This window comes from Mizuhopecten yessoensis, unplaced genomic scaffold (assembly GCF_002113885.1).
Source record: "Mizuhopecten yessoensis strain PY_sf001 unplaced genomic scaffold, ASM211388v2 scaffold716347, whole genome shotgun sequence".
NCBI classification, from domain to species: Eukaryota; Metazoa; Mollusca; class Bivalvia; order Pectinida; family Pectinidae; genus Mizuhopecten; species Mizuhopecten yessoensis.
Genome location: NW_018480071.1, coordinates 539087 through 559818, shown reverse-complemented (window position 1 = coordinate 559818; position 20732 = coordinate 539087). Strand labels below are relative to the sequence as shown.

The window sequence follows — 20732 nt, the reverse complement described above, 5'->3', positions numbered from 1 at the left end:
TGTCCTGGAGCGTCCATCAGTAACAGACAACTGTTCTGTCCTGGAGCGTCCATCAGTAACAGACAACTGTTCTGTCCTGGAGCGTCCATCAGTAACAGACAACTGTTCTGTCCTGGAGCGTCCATCAGTAACAGACAACTGTTCTGTCCTGGAGCGTCCATCAGTAACAGACAACTGTTCTGTCCTGGAGCGTCCATCAGTAACAGACAACTGTTCTGTCCTGGAGCGTCCATCAGTAACAGACAACTGTTCTGTCCTGGAGCGTCCATCAGTAACAGACAACTGTTCTGTCCTGGAGCGTCCATCAGTAACAGACAACTGTTCTGTCCTGGAGCGTCCATCAGTAACAGACAACTGTTCTGTCCTGGAGCGTCCATCAGTAACAGACAACTGTTCTGTCCTGGAGCGTCCATCAGTTAAAGACAAACTTTCTGTCCATCAGTGTCCAACAGTGACAGATAACAATTTACACCTGAAGTATTATATCTGTTATTGACAAGACTTAATGAGAAATGACAAGTCAGCTTACTGCAAAATATCATCAAACCAATTTCCCGTCGGTCTTTCGGAAACATTAATAAATCTTTTGGGGTTTTTTAATCTGATGATTTTATCAAAATCTTTATTCTAAAATCTAGCATATAATTTTAATGACTGTCCCTGCGTGTTTGATTACAGTGAATATTTAACAGCGAACACCTAGCTTGGTCTGGAAAACAAGCCAGCAGTGACAAGTCACCATGTCTCCACAGTGTCCCTGTCACAGCCTGAATGCACTCACCCACAACAACCCTCATCAAAATTGTATAACCCGACAGGTCATAATGCAATCCGCTAGTCTTTCCCAGGCCCTGCCTGATCTTTAAGGGCCAAAGCCCCGTAACCATAGGAGACACTCTCATCACCGTTTTTTTAATGTCATTCAAAGGGAGATGTTTTGCATGTATGGAGATATAATCTGCATCATTGTAGGCGTTCTTAATATCATTATATCATTGTCTGGTTAGTTAATATCTTATAACGCAGTTAAAAATGTACAAAAATCTGCTTATCTTCTTTTCAAACTCAATATATAATCACAAATATGTTTTAGAGCTATTCATAGAATAATACATACTGTTATAAATACTATTTTACTGGGCCTGGAAGAAGACCTGAAAACAGGGTTTTATAAATGACCAGAAAAGGGGCTTTAAAGAGTATAGCAGAAACCATAGCTTCAGAGAGGACCAAAAACTAGAGTCTCATAAAGGACTAGAAAACAGGGCCTTAAAGAAGACCAGAAACTATGGCCTTAGAGAAGACCAGAAACTAGGGCTTCAGAGAGGAACAAAAACTAGGCCCTTATAAAGGACCATACCAGGGCCTTAGAGAGGATAAGAAACTAGAGTCTCATAAAGGACCAGAGAACAGGGTCTTATAAAAGGACCAGAAACTATGGCCTAAGAGAGGAACAGAAACTAGGGCTTCAGAGAGGAACAAAAACTAGGCCCTTATAAAGGACCATACCAGGGCCTTAGAGAGGACAAGAAACTAGGTTTAAAAAAATAAATACTAAATTGGATCTTTTACCAAATAAAAGGATAGCTACATTTTAATGTCGTTTTTATAAAGTATAGTATGAATTGAAAATGTTGCATTCCTTTCTTAGTCATTGGAATATCTCTAATATTTCTACATAAGAAATTAAAATAATTATCTAACAATATATCTCTAGGAGTTAATTATATATATATATAATTATACATAACATGAACCCTAATATCACAAATCATATTTTTATTGATACACATAGACGTATTTCTGAAGTAATATTCATCAATTAAAACCAGGTGTTTGTTTTGCCTAAATGTTAAAGCAGCATGTTCTAACATGAATTGGGAAAATAGAGCAGGATGTTCATTAAAAATGATTTTCCTCTTTTTTTCCATTCATTTTAGGAAAATTATTTTGCATGGGGAAACAGCCTGTATTCGCAAAACAAGAATAAAATAATCACTGAAAAGCAAACAGTTATTGTGTGAATATCGTTTGGTTTGATCAAAAAATTAAACAGAAATCAAATCTATACGAATTTCATTTTTTTTATTCAAAATTGAATTGAAAAACTGTTGAAGATACTTGCAGCTCTCCCTATTTTTGAGAGAGACTACCAGCTTTGTACCCCAAAATTGAACATTTTCAGCTAGCAAATTTGCTAAATCCTTTCTTTATTTTAAGAAATAGTGAATTTGTCTGAAGGAGCAACTAAAAGCAGCTATTCTAAAATGTCTTTTTTTTACCCAGGGGATATATATAATTTTGTATGCAAATATCAAAAGTATCTGCTGAAAGATCATACTCAACATCTTCTGAACAAAAACGGATGTAATTTTATTTGATATAAAATTAATATCAGGGCGATTTTGATTTGTACATTTGAACATTTTATTTAGAAGTCCCAGAACTAGGAACCGCTACTGTGTGTGCTTCACTGCCTGCACACATTGCACAGAAACGGGGCACAGGAGGGGGTCGGGAGTGGAGGCCCAACTATCACTAGCTTTATCAGTCATCAAAACTTGTCTACAGCAGAGGAATGCAACCGTCTGGTTTCAAAACTAGAGCATCACATTTTCAATGAAATTTCTTGCAAGGTAGCATTTCTTAAAGCCAGATTGATGGATATAAAATCAGATAGGAATAGAAAAGATAATTCAGTCAAAGGTATGTCTGGTTAATGTGGAGCTATATAGTCAAAACATAGACAGGAATTTAGGCACGCCAGTCTCCCCTTCAGTACCCAAACAGAAGATGGTGCGAGTGCATCTGGACCAATAGTAATGCTAGCATTAATATGATGTTCAGGTGGGTGATAAGAGTTCCAGACAGGCTGTTGTTGGGGAGGGGGATTGTAGTGTTACCTCCCTCCGACAGACAGACAGGCTGTTGTTGGGGAGAGGGATTGTAGTGTTACCTCCCTCCGACAGACAGACTGTTGTTGGGGAGGAGGATTGTAGTGTTACCTCCCTCTGACAGACAGGCTGTTGTTAGGGAGGGGGATTGTAGTGTTACCACCCTCCGACAGACAGACTGGTGTTGGGAATTGGGATTGTAGTGTTCCCGCCCTCCGACAGACAGACTGTTGTTGGGGTTGGGGATTGTAGTGTTACCTCCCTCCGACAGACAGGCTGTTGTTGGGGAGGGGGATTGTAGTGTTACCTCCCTTCGACAGACAGACTGTTGTTGGAGAGGGGGATTGTAGTGTTACCTCCCTCCGACAGACAGGCTGGTGTTCGGGAGGGGGATTGTAGTGTAACCTCCCTCTGACAGACAGACTGTTGTTGGGGAGGGGGATTGTAGTGTTCCCGCTCTCCGACAAACAGGCTGGTGTTCGGGAGGGGGATTGTAGTGCAACCTCCCTCCGACAGACAGGCTGTTGTTGGGGTTGGGGATTGTAGTGTTCCCGCTCTCTGACAGACAGACTGTTGTTGGGGCGGGGGATTGTAGTGTTCCCGCCCTCCGACAAACAGGCTGGTGTTCGGGAGGGGGATTGTAGTGTTACCTCCCTCCGACAGACAGGCTGGTGTTGGGGAGGGGGATTGTAGTGTTACCTCCCTCAGACAGACAGGCTATTGTTGGGGAGGGGGATTGTAGTGTTACCGCCCTCCGACAGACAGACTGCTGTTGGGGAGGGGGATTGTAGTGTTCCCGCTCTCTGACAGACAGACTGTTGTTGGGGAGGAGGATTGTAGTGTTCCCGCCCTCTAAAGACAGACTGTTGTTGGGGAGGGGGATTGTAGTGTTACCTCCCTCTGACAGACAGGCTGTTGTTGAGGAGGGGGATTGTAGTGTTCCCGCTCTCTGGCAGACAGACTGTTGTTGGGGTGGGGGGTTGTAGTGTTCCCGCCCTCTGACAGACAGGCTGTTGTTGAGGAGGGGGATTGTAGTGTTCCCCCCCTCCGACAGACAGGCTGTTGTTGAGGAGGGGGATTGTAGTGTTACCTCCCTCCGACAGACAGACTGGTGTTCGGGAGGGGGATTGTAGTATTCCCGCCCTCCGACAGACAGGCTGGTGTTCGGGAGGGGGATTGTAGTGTTCCCGCCCTTCGACAGACAGGCTGGTGTTCGGGAGGGGGATTGTAGTGTTACCTCCCTCCGACAGACGGGCTGTTGTTGGGGAGGGGGATTATAGTGTTACCTCCCTCCGACAGACAGGCTGTTGTTGGGGAGGGGAATTGTAGTGTTACCTCCCTTCGACAGACAGACTGGTGTTGGGGAGGGGGATTGTAGTGTTACCTCCCTCCGACAGACAGGCTGTTGTTGGGGAGGGGGATTGTATTGTTACCTCCCTCCGACAGACAGACTGGTGTTGGGGATGGGGGTTGTAGTGTTATCTCCCTCAGACAGACAAACAGTTGTTGGGGAGGGGGATTGTAGTGTTACCTCCCTCCGACAGACAGACTGGTGTTGGGGAGGGGGATTGTAGTGTTACCTCCCTCAGACAGACAGAGAGAACACCACTTCATCCTCCTTCATCTCCAACAGAGAGAGGGGAATTCCTGTATCATGTCGCCCCTTAAAGAGAGAATGGGGGAAAGAGAGATGGGATTTTCAGGGTTTTACCTCATCCCTCAAACAGAGAAGGGAATTCCAGAATAACCTTGTCCCTCAAAGAGAGATAAGGGAATTTGCATGTTACCTTGTCCCTCAAATAGAATGCAGGATTCCAGAATAACATTGTCCCTAAACGAGAGAGAAAGAGAAAACCTGCTAGTACCTACCCCTGCATACAGGCAGCCCAAAGCCCTCCGCAACAAAAACCCACTAGTACCTCCCCTTGAATACAGGCAGCCCCTAGCCCTCGGCAACAAAAACCCACTAGTACCTAACCCTGTTTACAGGCAGCCCCTAGCCCTCTGCAACAAAAACCCACTGGTACCTACCCTTGAATACAGGCATCCCCTAGCCCTCTGCAACAAAAACCCACTAGTACCTAACCCTGTTTACAGCCAGCCCCTAGCTCTCCGCAACAAAATCCCACTAGTTCCTACCCTTGAATACAGGCAGCCTCTAGCCCTCCGCAACAAAAACCAACTAGTACCTACCCCTGCATATAGGCAGCCCCTAGCCCTCCGCAACAAAAACCCACTAGTCCCTACCCTTGAATACAGGCAGGCCCTAGCACTCCGCAACAAAAACCCACTAGTCCCTACCCTTGAATACAGGCAGGCCCTAGCACTCCGCAACAAAAACCCACTAGTCCCTACCCTTGAATACAGGCAGCCTCTAGCCCTCCGCAACAAAAACCCAAACGAACATAACCCTGTTTACAGGCAGCCCCTAGCCCTCTGCAACAAAAACCCACTGGTACCTACCCTTGAATACAGGTAGCCCCTAGCACTCCGCAACAAAAACCCACTAGTCCCTACCCTTGAATACAGGCAGCCCCCCGCCCTCCGCAACAAAAACCCACTAGTACCTAACCCTGTTTACAGCCAGCCCCTAGCTCTCCGCAACAAAATCCCACTAGTACCTACCCTTGAATACAGGCATCCCCTAGCCCTCTGCAACAAAAACCCACTGGTACCTACCCTTGAATACAGGGAGGGGGATTGTAGTGTTCCCGCTCTCCGACAGACAGACTGTTGTTGGGGAGGGGGATTGTAGTATTACCTTCCTCAGACAGACAGACTGGTGTTGGGGAGGGGGATTGTAGTATTACCTCCCTCAGACAGACAGGCTGTTGTTGGGGAGGGGGATTGTAGTATTACCTCCCTCAGACAGACAGAGAGAACACCACTTCATCCTCTCCAACAGGGAGAGGGGAATTCCTGTATCATGTGGCCCCTTAAAGAGAGAAAGGGGGAAAGAGAGATGGGATTTTTAGTGTTTTACCTCATCCCTCAAACAGAGAGAAGGAAATTCCAGAATAACCTTGTCCCTCAAAGAGAGATAAGGGAATTTGTGTGTTACCTTGTCCCTCAAATAGAATGCAGGATTCCAGAATAATATTGTCCCTAAACAAGAGAGAAAGAGAAAACCTGCTAGTACCTACCCCTGCATACAGGCAGCCCCTAGCCCTCCGCAACAAAAACCCACTAGTACCTACCCTTGAATACAGGCATCCCCTAGCCCTCTGCAACAAAAACCCACTAGGATCTACCCCTGCATAAAGGCAGCCCCTAGCTCTCCGCAACAAAAACCAACTAGTACCTACCCTTGAATACAGGCAGCCCCTAGCCCTCCGCAACAAAAACCAACTAGTACCTACCCCTGCATATAGGCAGCGCCTAGCCCTCCGCAACAAAAACCAACTAGTACCTACCCCTGCATATAGGCAGCCCCTAGCCCTCCGCAACAAAAACCAACTAGTACCTACCCCTGCATACAGGCAGCTCCTAGCCCTCTGTAACAAAAACCCACTAGGATCTACCCCTGCATAAAGGCAGCCCCTAGCCCTCCGCAACAAAAACCCACTAGTACCTACCCCTGCATAGAGGCAGCCCCTAGTCCTCTGCAACAAAAACCCACTAGGATCTTCCCCTGCATACAGGCAGCCCCTAGCTCTCCGCAACAAAAACCCATTAGTACCTACCCTTGAATACAGGCAGCCCCTAGTCCTCTGCAACAAAAACCCACTAGGATCTACCCCTGCATACAGGCAGCCCCTAGCTCTCCGCAACAAAAACCCACTAGTACTTATCCCACATAGACACAGACCCTAACTTCCCACAACAAAACCCACTAGTACTTATCCCACATAGACAAAGACCCTAACTTCCCACAACAAAACCCCACTAGTACTTATCCCACATAGACACAGACCCTTACCTCCCACAACAAAACCCACTATTATCTACCACTTCCACAACAAAAACCCAGTAGTACCTACCGCTGCATAGACAGACCCTACCCTCCAGAAACAAGAAACACCCTACACTTTTTTAGCACTATTATCCAAGGGGAATGCACATTCCTCTGATGTGTAGGATCACATTTCGTCGACCTTTGACCTCTCCCCAGTTACCTCACAGTTGTGTTGGTATTACATGAACTGTGTGTTACAGTAAGTGGGGTCGTATCCAGGCCACTCGCACACAAAAACAGTAGTGGTTGGGAAATCAAACTCCCATTCATATACCAGATACACGGGACATTTTTCTATACAAAATTGGTATTATGAACAAATTAATTTTCATTCCTCATGTGTACTTTTTCAAGCTGTTTACAGAATGATAAGGAAATAAATTGTTTATATGTAGCTAACCTGGCTATAGGGTTGTGGGGAAAGGGGGGGGGGGGAAGGCTTACATCTGCCACTACAAACAGTTTGTTGTGAGCACCAGACTGTTTAATCTACATCCTATGATCAATTCAAATTGAAAGCACCTGTTCTCTATAACCACACAAAATATGTACACTTAAATAAAATGTGTGTTGAATTCAATTTTCTAACCACAAAGTTTATTTATTGTTTCGTTTACCAAGCACCTGTTACCACTAATACAAAGATAGGTTTCTCTTGAATTGCTATAAAATCAAATTAATACTAAATTTTATTTTTTAACTACAAACGATTAATTGACTCAAATTAACATTTAGTACTCAACATTTACTATTTATCAGTGTTCCACATAAATAGTTGACACACAACTATAGTGCTGTACTGCTTATTTTATCAAGGGACTTACTTCGTGGTGTAATACTTTATTACTTTGTGGTGTAATACGTTATTACTTAGTGGTGTAATACTTTATTACTTTGTGGTGCAATATGTTATTACTTCGTGGTTTAATACTTTATTACTCCGTGGTGTAATACTTTATTACTTTGTGGTGTAATACTTTATTACTTTGTGGTGTAATACTTTATTACTTTGTGGTATAATACTTCATTACTTTGTGGTGTATGCTTCATTACTTCGTGGTGTAATACTTCATTACTTCATGGTGTAATACTTTAAAGACACTTTTAGACAAAGTAGATTGTTTATTTTTATTGTTCAGGAAATAGGTACCAGTGCTTTAAGATTGTTAAAATGCATTATGTAAATCCTAATCAGAAATTTACTTATCCAAGTAAAACATTTAAGTTGGACATGAAAGTTATTTATTTGTATGGTTCATATACTGTTTTATGTGCACAGGGCTGCAAGTTGAAACTTTATTTTTAAGTTACAATTGAACAGACTTCAAATTGTCTATCCTGTAACAGTTTTTCCGCTATAAGGCCAGACATAGTAGTTTGATGTTGGAGCAGTAGAGATCAGGCCGAAGCTGATCAGCCTTCCCCAGATGTGTCCCACGAGACACATTATCAGCACATTGTAGACTATCAGATATTAATATTAATACGAATTAATCATTGTACTAGTTTCCATCAATACGGGCCAACACATATTACTCAAGAAGTATACACCACACATCACTGTGAACCTCCCTAGGAATAATGCTTCTATAATGAACTAGTTATAAAGTGGGGGTCCCAGTGGCCAAGTGGTTAAGGCGTCTGACATTCTGCTACCACTAACCTCCACCACTGGGTCACGGGTTCGAGACCTACGTGGGGCAGTCCCCAGCTACTGGCCGTAGGTCGGTGGTTTTTTTCTCAGGAACTCTGGCTTTCCTCCACCACCAAAATTGACACGTCCTTAAATGACCATAGGCTGTTAATAGGACGTACAACACAAACAACCCATACCAAGCTTGGCAACAAAATGTTGAAACAAAGTCTGACCAAATTGTAATATAATGAATTTTTTTTATCGGTATAACAAGATCTGAGTGACAAAGGCCAAGGTATAAAACCACTAACTGACCTATTGAATTATAACCTCAGGAACAGACTGGAAAAGGCGGAGTGGTCTCTGACAGACATATCAAATTTATTCCCTCACACTTGAAAATAATTCAAAAGCCATATAAAGTTAGCTAAGGACATGAATGGATCCTGTCCACTTTGTTACCAGGTGACCACCTGGTGTTGAGAAATAACCTGTGTTATGAGAACAACTGTGTTAAAGAGATCACCTGTTTAAAGAGGATACCATCAAAACTTCCCCATGACTGTTGCACTTACTAATAGAAAAACTTATCTACATCATATGTCTGTCTGTTTGTGTTTTACGTCCTATTAACAGTTATGATCATTTAATGACGTGCCAGGTTTTGATAGTGGACGAAAGCCTGAGTTCCTGTAGAAAAACCACCGACCAACGGCCAGTACCTGGCGACTGCCCCACGTAGGCCTCCAATCTGTGACCCAGTGGTGGAGGGCTAGTGGTAGCAGAATGTCAAAAGCCTTAACCACTTGGCCACTGAAGCCCCTCTTATGTATCATGTCACCTAGTCTACTGTCAACATACTGACAATACCTACACCATTCTGGCAAACTTTCACTCAGTCAAATAATCAGCCTTCACCTGTAAAATCTTTTTCTTCCAGTGTTAATTTCACCCTTGACATGTTATTACTAAATACTGTACGATTGTTTTCCTCAAATTCTCTGTCATGCTAAATTCGCAAAAAAGGTAAAACTTAAACTACAGTGAACATTTCCTAGTATGCAGTATTCACTATAGCTTACTGTCAATAACATGGAATCTTCATAGTCATGTATAACGACATACCTGCTGGTGGCATTATTAAAATTGGCTATAAATTTGAACACTTTTTTTCAGGCTGGGTTTTTTAAATGCCAATTTGTTCAATGGTAAAATGACCATGCTATTGGGTAGACCGCTTTCAATTCTAACACAGAAAGAGTTGGTCAATTACGCATCGATTAAACCAAATTCTGTTATTCCAAGATTGCTTTAAGTATATAGGATAATATGGTTTCTGTCCAAACCAGGTATTCCAATCTCAATATATGTAACTTAGAGATGTAAGGACAAACTTTCTCTGTTCAAACCAGACATATAGGTACATCAATGTGACCCAAACTCTCGGATAAACCTCAATATTTGTTACCATGGCAACGAAAAACTTGACTTGTGAAAAAAGAAAAAAAAGAAAAAAAAGAAAAAAAATGTGACCAAATGTCAGGAAAACAAATGTAACCAATATGTGACTACATGTCTGACCATCAACAATTGTGACCTTAAAATATAGACACCAACTACTGTGATTGAAAGGTCTAGCTGTCTGGCCACCTGCACATGTCACTAAGGGCTAGCCACCTACAAAGATGACCCAGAGCCCTAGCCACTTACAAATGTGACCCAGAGGCCTTGCCGTTACAAATGTGACCCAGAGCCCAAGCCACCTACAAATGTCACCCAGACGTCTAGCCACCTACAAATGTCACCCAGAGGTCTAGCCACCTACAAATGGTCCTATGAGTTCTAACCATCAACAAATGTGACCCAGAGCCCAAGCCACCTACAAATGTCACCCAGAGCCCTAGCCAACCACAAATGTTACCCAGAGCCCTAACCACCCACAAATGGTCCTAAGAGTTCTAACCATCCACAAATGTTACCCAGAGCTCTAACCATCAACAAATGTTACCCAGAGTTCTAACCACCTACAAATGTTACCCAGAGTTCTAACCACCCACAAATGTTACCCAGAGCCCTAGCCACCCACAAATGGTCCTCAGAGCTCTAACCATCAACAAATGTTACCCAGAGTTCTAACTACCTACAAATGTTACCCAGAGTTCTAACCACCCACAGATGTTACCCAGAGTTCTAACCACCCACAAATGTTACCCAGAGTTCTAACCATCAACAAATGGTCCTCAGAGTTCTAACCACACACAAATGTTACCCAGAGTTCTAACCACACACAAATGTTACCCAGAGTTCTAACCATCAACAAATGTTACCCAGAGTTCTAACCAACCACAAATGTTACCCAGAGTTCTAACCACACACAGATGGTATCTAGAGTTCTAACCATCCACAAATGTTACCCAGAGCCCTGGCCATTCACAAATGTTACCCAGAGCCCTGGCCATTCCCAAATGTTACCCAGAGTTCTAACCACCCACAAATGTCCCCCAGAGTTCTAACCACATACAAATGGTATCTAGAGTTCTAACCATCCACAAATGTTACCCAGAGCCCTGGCCATTCACAAATGTTACCCAGAGTTCTAACCACCCACAAATGTTACCCTGAGTTCTAATCATCAACAAATGTTACCCAGAGTTCTAACCACACACAAATGTTACCCAGAGCTCTAACCACCCACCAAATGGTCCTCAGAGTTCTAACCACCCACAAATGGTCCTCAGAGTTCTTACCACCCACAAATGTTACCCAGAGTTCTAACCACACACAAATGTTACCCAGAGTTCTAACCACCCACAAATGGTCCCCAGAGTTCTAACCATCAACAAATGTTACCCAGAGTTCTAACCATCAACAAATGTTACCCAGAGCTCTAACCACCCACAAATGTTACTCTGAGTTCTAACCACCCACAAATGGTCCTCAGAGCTCTAACCATCAACAAATGTTACCCAGAGTTCTAACCACACACAAATGTTACTCTGAGTTCTAACCACCCACAAATGGTCCTCAGAGTTCTAACCACCCACAAATGTTACCCAGAGTTCTAACCACCCACAAATGTTACCCAGAGTTCTAACCACCCACAAATGGTCCCTAGAGTTCTAACCATCAACAAATGTTACCCAGAGTTCTAACAATCAACAAATGTTACCCAGAGCTCTAACCACCCACAAATGTTACTCCGAGTTCTAACCACCCACAAATGGTCCTCAGAGCTCTAACCACCCACAAATGTTACCCAGAGTTCTAACCACACACAAATGTTACCCAGAGTTCTAACCACCCACAAATGTTACCCAGAGTTCTAACCACCCACAAATGTTACCCTGAGTTCTAATCNGCTCAAACAAATCTCAAATTCATGAAAAAAATAGAAATTATAGTAACATTGAGTTACCTTGGAAAAAAACAAAAATCTCCCTTAAAAATTGTTTGTGGTTAGAGGTTATGACACTCTGTAGAATTAAATCTAGCCGTAATGCGAGTGTAGTGACCAGTGAGGAGGCTATCTGATGAAGCTGACAAAGGTGAGGCCCTGGACTGTATAATTATGACTGACAGGTTTGTAGGGCCAGGAGCAGGACCTTTCCATTATCACCACAGGACCTCTAGTGTTAGGGCCTCCAGTATGGGTCACTAAGTCGGGGATCACCTTACAAATCACCTGCTATCCCAAGTGGCTCCTCCTTCAAACATAAGTGGGCTGGACTTTTAAAAAGTGGCCGGACATGGGATCATAGGTTACAGGCGGAACTGAAGCAAAACCGTGGTCAACTTAAAATCAAGGTATATTGATGTCTTAACCAATACTAGCACATCCTGCTGTCTGATGTAGCTTCTGTCAGATTTGGAGAAATTTAATATTTCATAAAAGTACAAATATTTCTTACTGTTTGTTCAGGGATTTGTATCCTTGTCTTTACAACAGCTCAGGTTAACTCAATCAGCCCTGAAATTTCATAATGAACTATTCAACCTTTGAATTGGAAGAGTTCTTTATAAAATTTCAGGGGTGAATGAGTTAGATTAAGAGTGTCCACAGAGGTGGCGACCACTCAATATCCACTTTAAAAGTGTAAAATCTTCTCGTGTGCTAATCAGCGACACCTATAGAGGGACACCACCAGAGTAGGTGAGACACACGTAAAATACCTATCAAACCTAATTTATAGGTAGGTTACACAACACTTAACCCATTAGTACACACCACCGGGGATCTACAAGTACTCTAAAGTGGTCATCCCAACAAGGCTTCACCTGAGAAATAAGATCACAGAAAGCAGGGAGTCTGTGTCTTTCAATTTGAATATCGAAGAAACTTAAAGTAGATGTAGTAGAGTAAAACCTGCCTGATAGACTACCTTTATTAAGAGACTACCTTTATTAATAGACTACCTTTATTAAGAGACTGTCTTTATTAATAGACTACCTGTGCTAAGAGACTACCTTTATAAAGGGACTACCTGTGCTAAGAGACTACCTTTATTAAGGGACTACCTGTGCTAAGAGACTGCCTTTATTAATAGACTACCTGTGCTAAGAGACTACCTTTATTAATAGACTACCTTTATTAAGAGACTACCTTTATTAACAGACAATCTGTGCTAAGAGACTACATTTATTGAGAGACTGCCTTAATTAAGAGACTACCTGTGCTAAGAGACTACCTTTATTAAGAGACTACCTGTGCTAAGAGACCACCTTTATTAAGAGACAATCTGTGTAAAAAGACTACATATATTAAGAGGCTACCTGTATTAAGAGACCATCTACATTTAGATACCACCTCGGAAGAAATCTGTTTATTCAAGGACTACTCCTATTTTGACTTCTATTTAAAGAGCACCTGTGTTAAAAGACTATCTTTTTAAACAGATAACTTAAGAAATTTTCCATTTCAGTTCTTTTTACGCTATATTCAACTTGTATCAAGGGTTCACTTTTATAAAGAGCCCACATTGTGGATTTCCTAGATATGTTTTCTGAATAAAGGTTTGACTGTTGAATCGTAAATTCCATTCCATTACCAAATTAAGTACATTGAGGAATGGGACACAAACATGTATTTCAGAGGTCAAATTTTACAGAAGAATTAACAGCCATGGTCAAGGTGACCTTGTCTTTAACAACAATTTGGTATTGAATTTTGGCAAAAACAATGCTGTAACCAGAAGCATCCCAATTTCTCTACAGATGAACTTCTGTCCTATAACAAACATTACAGGATGATGGAAGCTGCTGAAACATTTTTTTTCCTCCAATCATTTTTTGCATTTAAGAAAATAATACCCAGATAAAATGTACATTTTCAGCAAGGATTATTCCTATGAAGATTTTAAAGTTTAAATTATACATTTAAGGCTTTTTTTAAATAAATAAACCTCTCTTTAAAACACAAACACCATCTTCAATCTCTTCCAAATGAATTTTAGTAATTTTTTAATGAAATAGATAAATCTTTAAAATGAAGAAAAAAATATGTTGTTTGATCTCGAAATTTCAAATGGGTCTTGGTTAATCTAAATGGCATTTCAACTCTTTTCCATCTGTAAGTTTGTTGTATATTGTTTTAATTAATGGCCGAGATAATGCTACCATTTAGATAGAGCACCAGATAGACATGCAGACCCTGCAGTAAGTCAGGGGAGGTAAACAACCAGCCACAGGAGTGACAGGAAATTATTTACAGCATTGTATCAAATCTACTAAAAATTGTTCACTAGATAGCAAAATTTCAGTTTAATCTATATTTTAATTTATTCTTTGTAATAATTAATGAATTTTGACAATATCACAATTTTATTACCTCTTTGGGTTTTTTTTTTTTTTACACAGCTGTGACTTCCAAAATGTAGTTAAATTGGAAATTGTCCCTCGTTAAAATGTTTGCATTGTTGTGATTCTTTGTAATAATCACTGTTGAAATTATTGCTTTGCATTGTTTCTGATATATCTATAGCCTATATAATCTATAAATGTATATTTGTGTGTAGACATTTCCCCGCTAATTGCTTTTACAGTAAGTCTTAACTACTCTTTATCTTATTTGATTTTACATACAAACATGAAATATTACATTTAATGCAGAAAATAAAGATACTTTTAATATGGACTAAGCATTATCTTTACAATTTAAAAAACAACTGTCAACAGGTTTGACAAGAGAACCCTGTGGGAATCAAACTTGCACCTAACAATGGTCCAGTTTTTCAAATGCTGTCAGACAATCAGGACCTCACTGTCAAGCTGTTCTGGTAAATGATTTCATAGATACCTTAAACTACTATTTCTACATAATTGATGGAATTAAGTCGTTACAGTTTATAAAAAATAAAACTATTTCAACCTGAACTCATTCACCCCTGAAATTTCATGATGAACTATTCCAACCTTTGATTAGGAAGAGTTCAAATGTGTCTTCAGGGGTGAATGATTTAATATTAATTTGAAATACATTTTTTTTTCTTTCTCATAATCATTACAATTTGAAAAACAGATGTACAGTAAAACTTGATTAATCTGACACACTGTGGGATCCAAAACAAATGCTGGGTCAGACAGAATGTCAGAATACACAGGTTATATTTGGTAATCTTTATAAGAAATAGGACGACATCTAAATGTCAGAGTAGAAAATATTTCAGAATATTCAGGGGTCCCATTAGACAGGTTTTATTGTACCTATTTGTAGATGCAACAAGAAATCATGGCTATGATGTTCTAACATTTCACTCGCCTCAACTAGAAATCAGAAATCACACATCTTTATGGCTACTGATCAGCTACACCAACAAGCTAACCTCACCAATGCTTCTTATCGCACGCCATAAACTTGCTGTGCTATAAATAGCCTCAGTTTTGTTTAGTCATACACGGAAGAGCGATGGCAAATATGGGAAATAAAGAACCAGTAAAACCCACCCATTTTTATTCTCATTGGAGCGTGATTGTAAATGGCATTTCCATACCTTGCTATGTTATGTTCCAATCCCCCGGTGATCTCTTCATGGCATTTGTGGTCAACAGCTCAGACACGTTCAAAGGTTAATCAAGCCTGAAAATAGTAATCATGTTCGATAAAAGAATGTGATCAACAAATTGAGGACATAGATTTTCAAAAGTGGTTTTATCTTTTGCTGAAGTAATTTGTTCCTCAGATCAACTAAAACTCTCCATCAGATCAACTAAAGCTGTCCCTCAGATCAACTAACACTGTCTCTCGGATCAAATAAAGCTGTCCCTCAGATCAACTAACACTGTCTCTCAGATCAACTAAGACTGTCTCTCAGATCAACTAACACAGTCCCTCAAATCAACTAACACTGTCCCTCAGATCAACTAACACTGTCCCTCAGATCAACTAATGCTTTCCATCAGATCAACTAACACTGTCTCTCAGATCAACTAACACTGTCTCTCAAATCAACTAAAACTGTACCTCAAATCAACTAACACTGTCCCTCAGATCAACTAACACTGTATCTTAGATCAACTAACACTGTCTCTCAAATCAACTAACACTGTCTCTCAGATCAACTAACTCTGTCTCTCAGATCAACTAACACTGTCCCTCAAATCAACTCAAACTGTCTCAGATCAACTAACACTGAATCGCAGATCAACTAACACCGTCTCTCAGATCACTAACATTGTCTCTCAAATCAACTAAAACTGTCTCAGATCAACTAACACTGTATCGCAGATCAACTAACACTGTCCCTCAGATCACTAACACTGTCACTCAGATCACTAACACTGTCTCTCATATCAACTAACAGTGTCTTTTTCGATCAACTAACACCGTCTCTCAGATCAACTAACACTGTCACTCATATCACTAACACTGTATCTTAGATCAACTTAACACTGTCCCTCAGATCACTAACACCGTCTCTCAGATCAACTAACAGTCTCTCAGATCAACTAACACTGTCTCTCGGATCAACTAAAACTGTCACTCGGATAAACTAAAACTGTCTCTCAGATCAACTAACACTGTCTCTCAGATCAACTAACACTGTCTTTTTCAGATCAACTAACAGTCTCTCAGATCAACTAACACTGTTTCTCAGATCAACTAACAGTCTATCGGATCAACTAAAACTCTCACACGGATCAACTAACACTGTCCCTCAGATCACTAACACCGTCTCTCAGATCAACCAACACTGTCTCTCAGATCAACTAACACTGTCTNCAGACACGTTCAAAGGTTAATCAAGCCTGAAAATAGTAATCATGTTAGATAAAAGAATGTGATCAACAAATCGTGGACATAGATTTCAAAAATGGTTTTATCTTTTGCTGAAGTTATTTGTCCCTCAGATCAAATAAAACTCTCCCATCAGATCAACTAAAGCTGTCCCTCAGATCAACTAAGACTGTCTCTCGGATCAACTAAGATTGTCTCTCAGATCAACTAACACTGTCCCTCAGATCAACTAACACTGTCCCTCAGATCAACTTACACTGTCTTTCAGATCACTAACACTGTCTCTGAGAGCAACTAACACTGTCTTTTACAGATCAACTAACACCGTCTCTCAGATCAACTAACACTGTTTCTCAGATCAACTTACACTGTCTTTTTTCAGATCCACTAAAACACTGTATCTCAGATCAACTTACACTGTCTTTCAGATCACTAACACTGTCACTCAGATCAACTAACACTGTCCCTCAGATCACTTATACTGTCTTTTTCAGATCAACTAACACCGTCTCTCAGATCAACTAACACTGTCTCTCAGATCAACTAAAACTGTCCCTCAGATCAACTTACACTGTCCCTCAGATCACTAACACTGTCCCTCAGATCAACTAACACTGTCTCTCAGATCAACTTACACTGTCCCTCAGATCAAATAAAACTCTCCATCAGATCAACTAACACTGTCCCTCAGATCAACTAATGCTTTCCATCAGATCAACTAACACTGTCTCTCAGATCAACTAACACTGTCCCTCAGATCACTAACACTGTCTCTCAGATCAACTAACACTGTTTCTCAGATCAACTTACACTGACTTTTTCAGATCCACTAAAACACTGTATCTCAGATCAACTTACACGGTCTCTCAGATCACTAACACTGTCACTCAGATCAACTAACACTGTCCCTCAGATCACTTACACTGTCTTTTTCATATCAACTAACACCGTCTCTCAGATCAACTAACACTGTCTCTCAGATCAACTAAAACTGTCCCTCAGATCAACTAACACTGTCCCTCAGATCACTACCACTGTCACTCAGATCAACTAGCACCGTCTCTCAGATCAACTTACACTGTCTTTTTCAGATCAACTAAAACACTGTATCTCAGATCAACTAACACTGTCTCTCAGATCAACTAAAACTGTCCCTCAGATCAACTAACACTGTCCCTCAGATCACTACCACTGTCACTCAGATCAACTAACACTGTCTCTCAGATCAACTTACACTGTCTTTTTCAGATCAACTTACACCGTCCCTCAGATCAACTAACACTGTCTCTCAGATCAACTAACACTGTCTCTCAGATCAACTTAAACTATCCTTTCCCTCAGATCAACTAACACTGTCTCTCAGATTAACTAACACCGTCTCTTAGATTAACTAAAACTATCCCTCAAATCAACTAACACTGTCCTTCAAATCAACTAACACGCCCCTTACATCACTCTCACTGTCCTAAAGCTGTCCTCCTATGGCAGACTTCTCTAGGACGACACCGCTGGTAACTAGGTTTCAAAAATAGTTTTATCTTTTGCTGCAGCTATTTGTCTCTCGGATCAAATACATTTTTAAAAAACTCCTGTTTAATGTCACCTAATTTATGTCATGCCTGTTATATGTCACCNTATATGTCACCTGTTATATGTCACACACCCCCCCCCCCCACCACCCCCCGTTATGACACACCTGTTGTAAATGTGACTTGCTATAAATGACACCTGTTATAAGCCACACATTTTATTTAACACTTGTTATGAAAAACCTGTTAAATGTCACCTGTTTTATGTCACCTTTCAAAAGCCACACCTTTAACTTCAAACCTGTTATGACATACCTGTTATATTCTTCCCCCTTATTTTACACCTATTATGACATCACTGTTATATGTCACACCTGTTGTATACAAGACTTGCTCTAAGTGACACCTGTTATAAGACACACCTTTTATTTTACACCTATTATGACATCACTGTTATATGTCACACCTGTTGTATATGACACCTGTCATCCGTGACACCTGTTACATATGGATATTATAAGACAGACGTACAGTACTTGCTGACATAATGAACATTACCACCTAGATACAAGCACACCCGATATATATAATATACAGTATTATCGTCCGACATTTGGACCCTGTCTACACTTGGTTTTATAGACAACATGATGGGTGGTATCAGTCTATAATTAATCAACAGCCATCTTATTCATTAAATGTCATCTACATGGAATAATTGCTGTTACATGTGAATTACCTACTTTATGGCAAGGATCAAAAAGTGAACTGCATTTTTATAACAGTGACGCGATTCTAGGTATAGAACAGTCATACATATTCCTTTATCAGAAGCATGCTATTCCATAATGCACATCTGTCAAATAAATATTCCTCCTATAAATAATGAACATTTTTGTCAGCTTTCATAAAGTCTGTCAGATGAATTTTCTTCTTAAACATTATCTAACTGTTGTCAGCTGTCATACATTAAACTGCAAAACACCAGCACTTCAAATTCATAACAGATTCAAAGAGAAATATTTTTAAAAAACTTCTCATATTAAATTATTTAAATTAGTGTCAGTTGTGTGACGTATCACATTACATTTCCAGAGGAGGTGAGTGAAACCCCACCCTGTCTGTATATTAGATGTGCTATCATGATTATACACTGAAATCAACCAATTGTTTCTCCTCCTCTGACACCGAGATCCCTCCCGTTTGCCCTAGACACACTGAGCCCCCTCCCCTCAATCAGTTCCTGACTCAGTTACTATTATTAGAAAAGCAACCAAGCTGGAAATTTAATTTGATTTTATGGAATAAACCTGCAAAAACATGGATTAGTGCTCGTTTGTTTGTTGGACATGGAGCAGAGTAAGAGGTCAAAGGAGTATGGTGTCACAGGTGATGAGATCTGGGGGAACTTGTGGAGTGGAGCACTAAGGGCAAAACATGGGGGACATCACTCACACCACCAGTCAACACTGTCACAAAGCATGGTCTGCTTAACAAGACATTCACTCAAAATTTTCAAGACTTATTGATTTCCCAAAGCCAATCTCACAACTGGTTTATTTTCCAACAATTATCACTGAACGAGCTGTGTTCTTTTCAACCTTTTCTTTTTTGTCTTTCTGTTATTTTGTATCAGTGTAAACATTGATAAACTCTGAACATTTTTTTTTTTTTTAAGAAACCATGATGTGAAATATCTGGAACAAGTTGATCTTAGATCCAGCTTTGTAATGTTTAGTCAGTTTAATCCAAGCATAATCTCATTGTTTTATAAACTAACTATTCTTTCAAAAGAGTGATGTATGGCCATACACTTTCAATGCAGTAATATATTGCAAGACTTTGAAAGAACAGTACATTTTCACTATGCATTGCGGTAGAAAGTATGAGAAAGTATAAAAAAACAGCATGAATTTTTGAATTTTTAGCAGCAATAATGTTTCCATACATTACACTCCAAAAAAATGTGCATGAAACATTACCATATGGATATCACCAATTAATTAGTAAATTAAAATTTTAATTAATATACTGTATCATAAAATTAAGATGATATCATGCCAACAATTTTTTTTTTTACAGTCTAACAAAAAATCTTATTTCACAAAATATTTTACAATGGTTATAACTTATACCAATTTTTATTTTGCTGCTGGTCAAATAATCTACCTGCTATTGTAATCAGATTATAAAATTGACAATTTGACAATTAAGACATTTTCACCTGTAAAATAGGTATATATTACTACAATCATGCAACAACTGTGCAGTAAACAAAAACATTTTTGTTCAATTTATTTCAAAATATTACCTGTTCAGGAGTAAATAGCCATTGAATTATACCCTTGCAGAAAATTGAATATCGGAAATATTTTGACATAAAGATAAAATTTTACTTGCAATAAGGCAAAAGAATAAACGTTTGTGCTTTTGGCTGTAAAAATAGTATGGAACTTCTAAAATGTCAGAATTTATTGGAGCAACATTA

General features: G+C 40.1%; 2 protein-coding genes across 2 annotated transcripts in view; both read left to right on the top strand.

Annotated features, from left to right (window-relative positions):
* The window catches only part of LOC110443467 (cysteine-rich, acidic integral membrane protein-like), a 19576-nt gene extending 19080 nt beyond the window's left edge, over window positions 1-496 (top strand). Inside the window, exon 3 of the mRNA XM_021487694.1 lies at window positions 11-496. Within this exon, the coding sequence (XP_021343369.1) occupies window positions 11-496 (486 nt within the window). The remainder of the gene's footprint in view (window positions 1-10) is intronic.
* Window positions 497-4698: 4202 nt separating this feature from the next.
* On the top strand, window positions 4699-5373 carry LOC110443466 (actin cytoskeleton-regulatory complex protein pan1-like). Its single transcript, XM_021487692.1, has one exon. The coding sequence runs from the start codon at window positions 4699-4701 to the stop codon at window positions 5371-5373; it is 675 nt and encodes a 224-aa protein (XP_021343367.1).
* Window positions 5374-20732: the final 15359 nt, after the last annotated feature.

Bases quoted from the DNA above. Each gene is read 5' to 3' on its own strand.
- LOC110443466 (XM_021487692.1), top strand. From the start codon at position 4,699: ATGCAGGATTCCAGAATAACATTGTCCCTAAACGAGAGAGAAAGAGAA.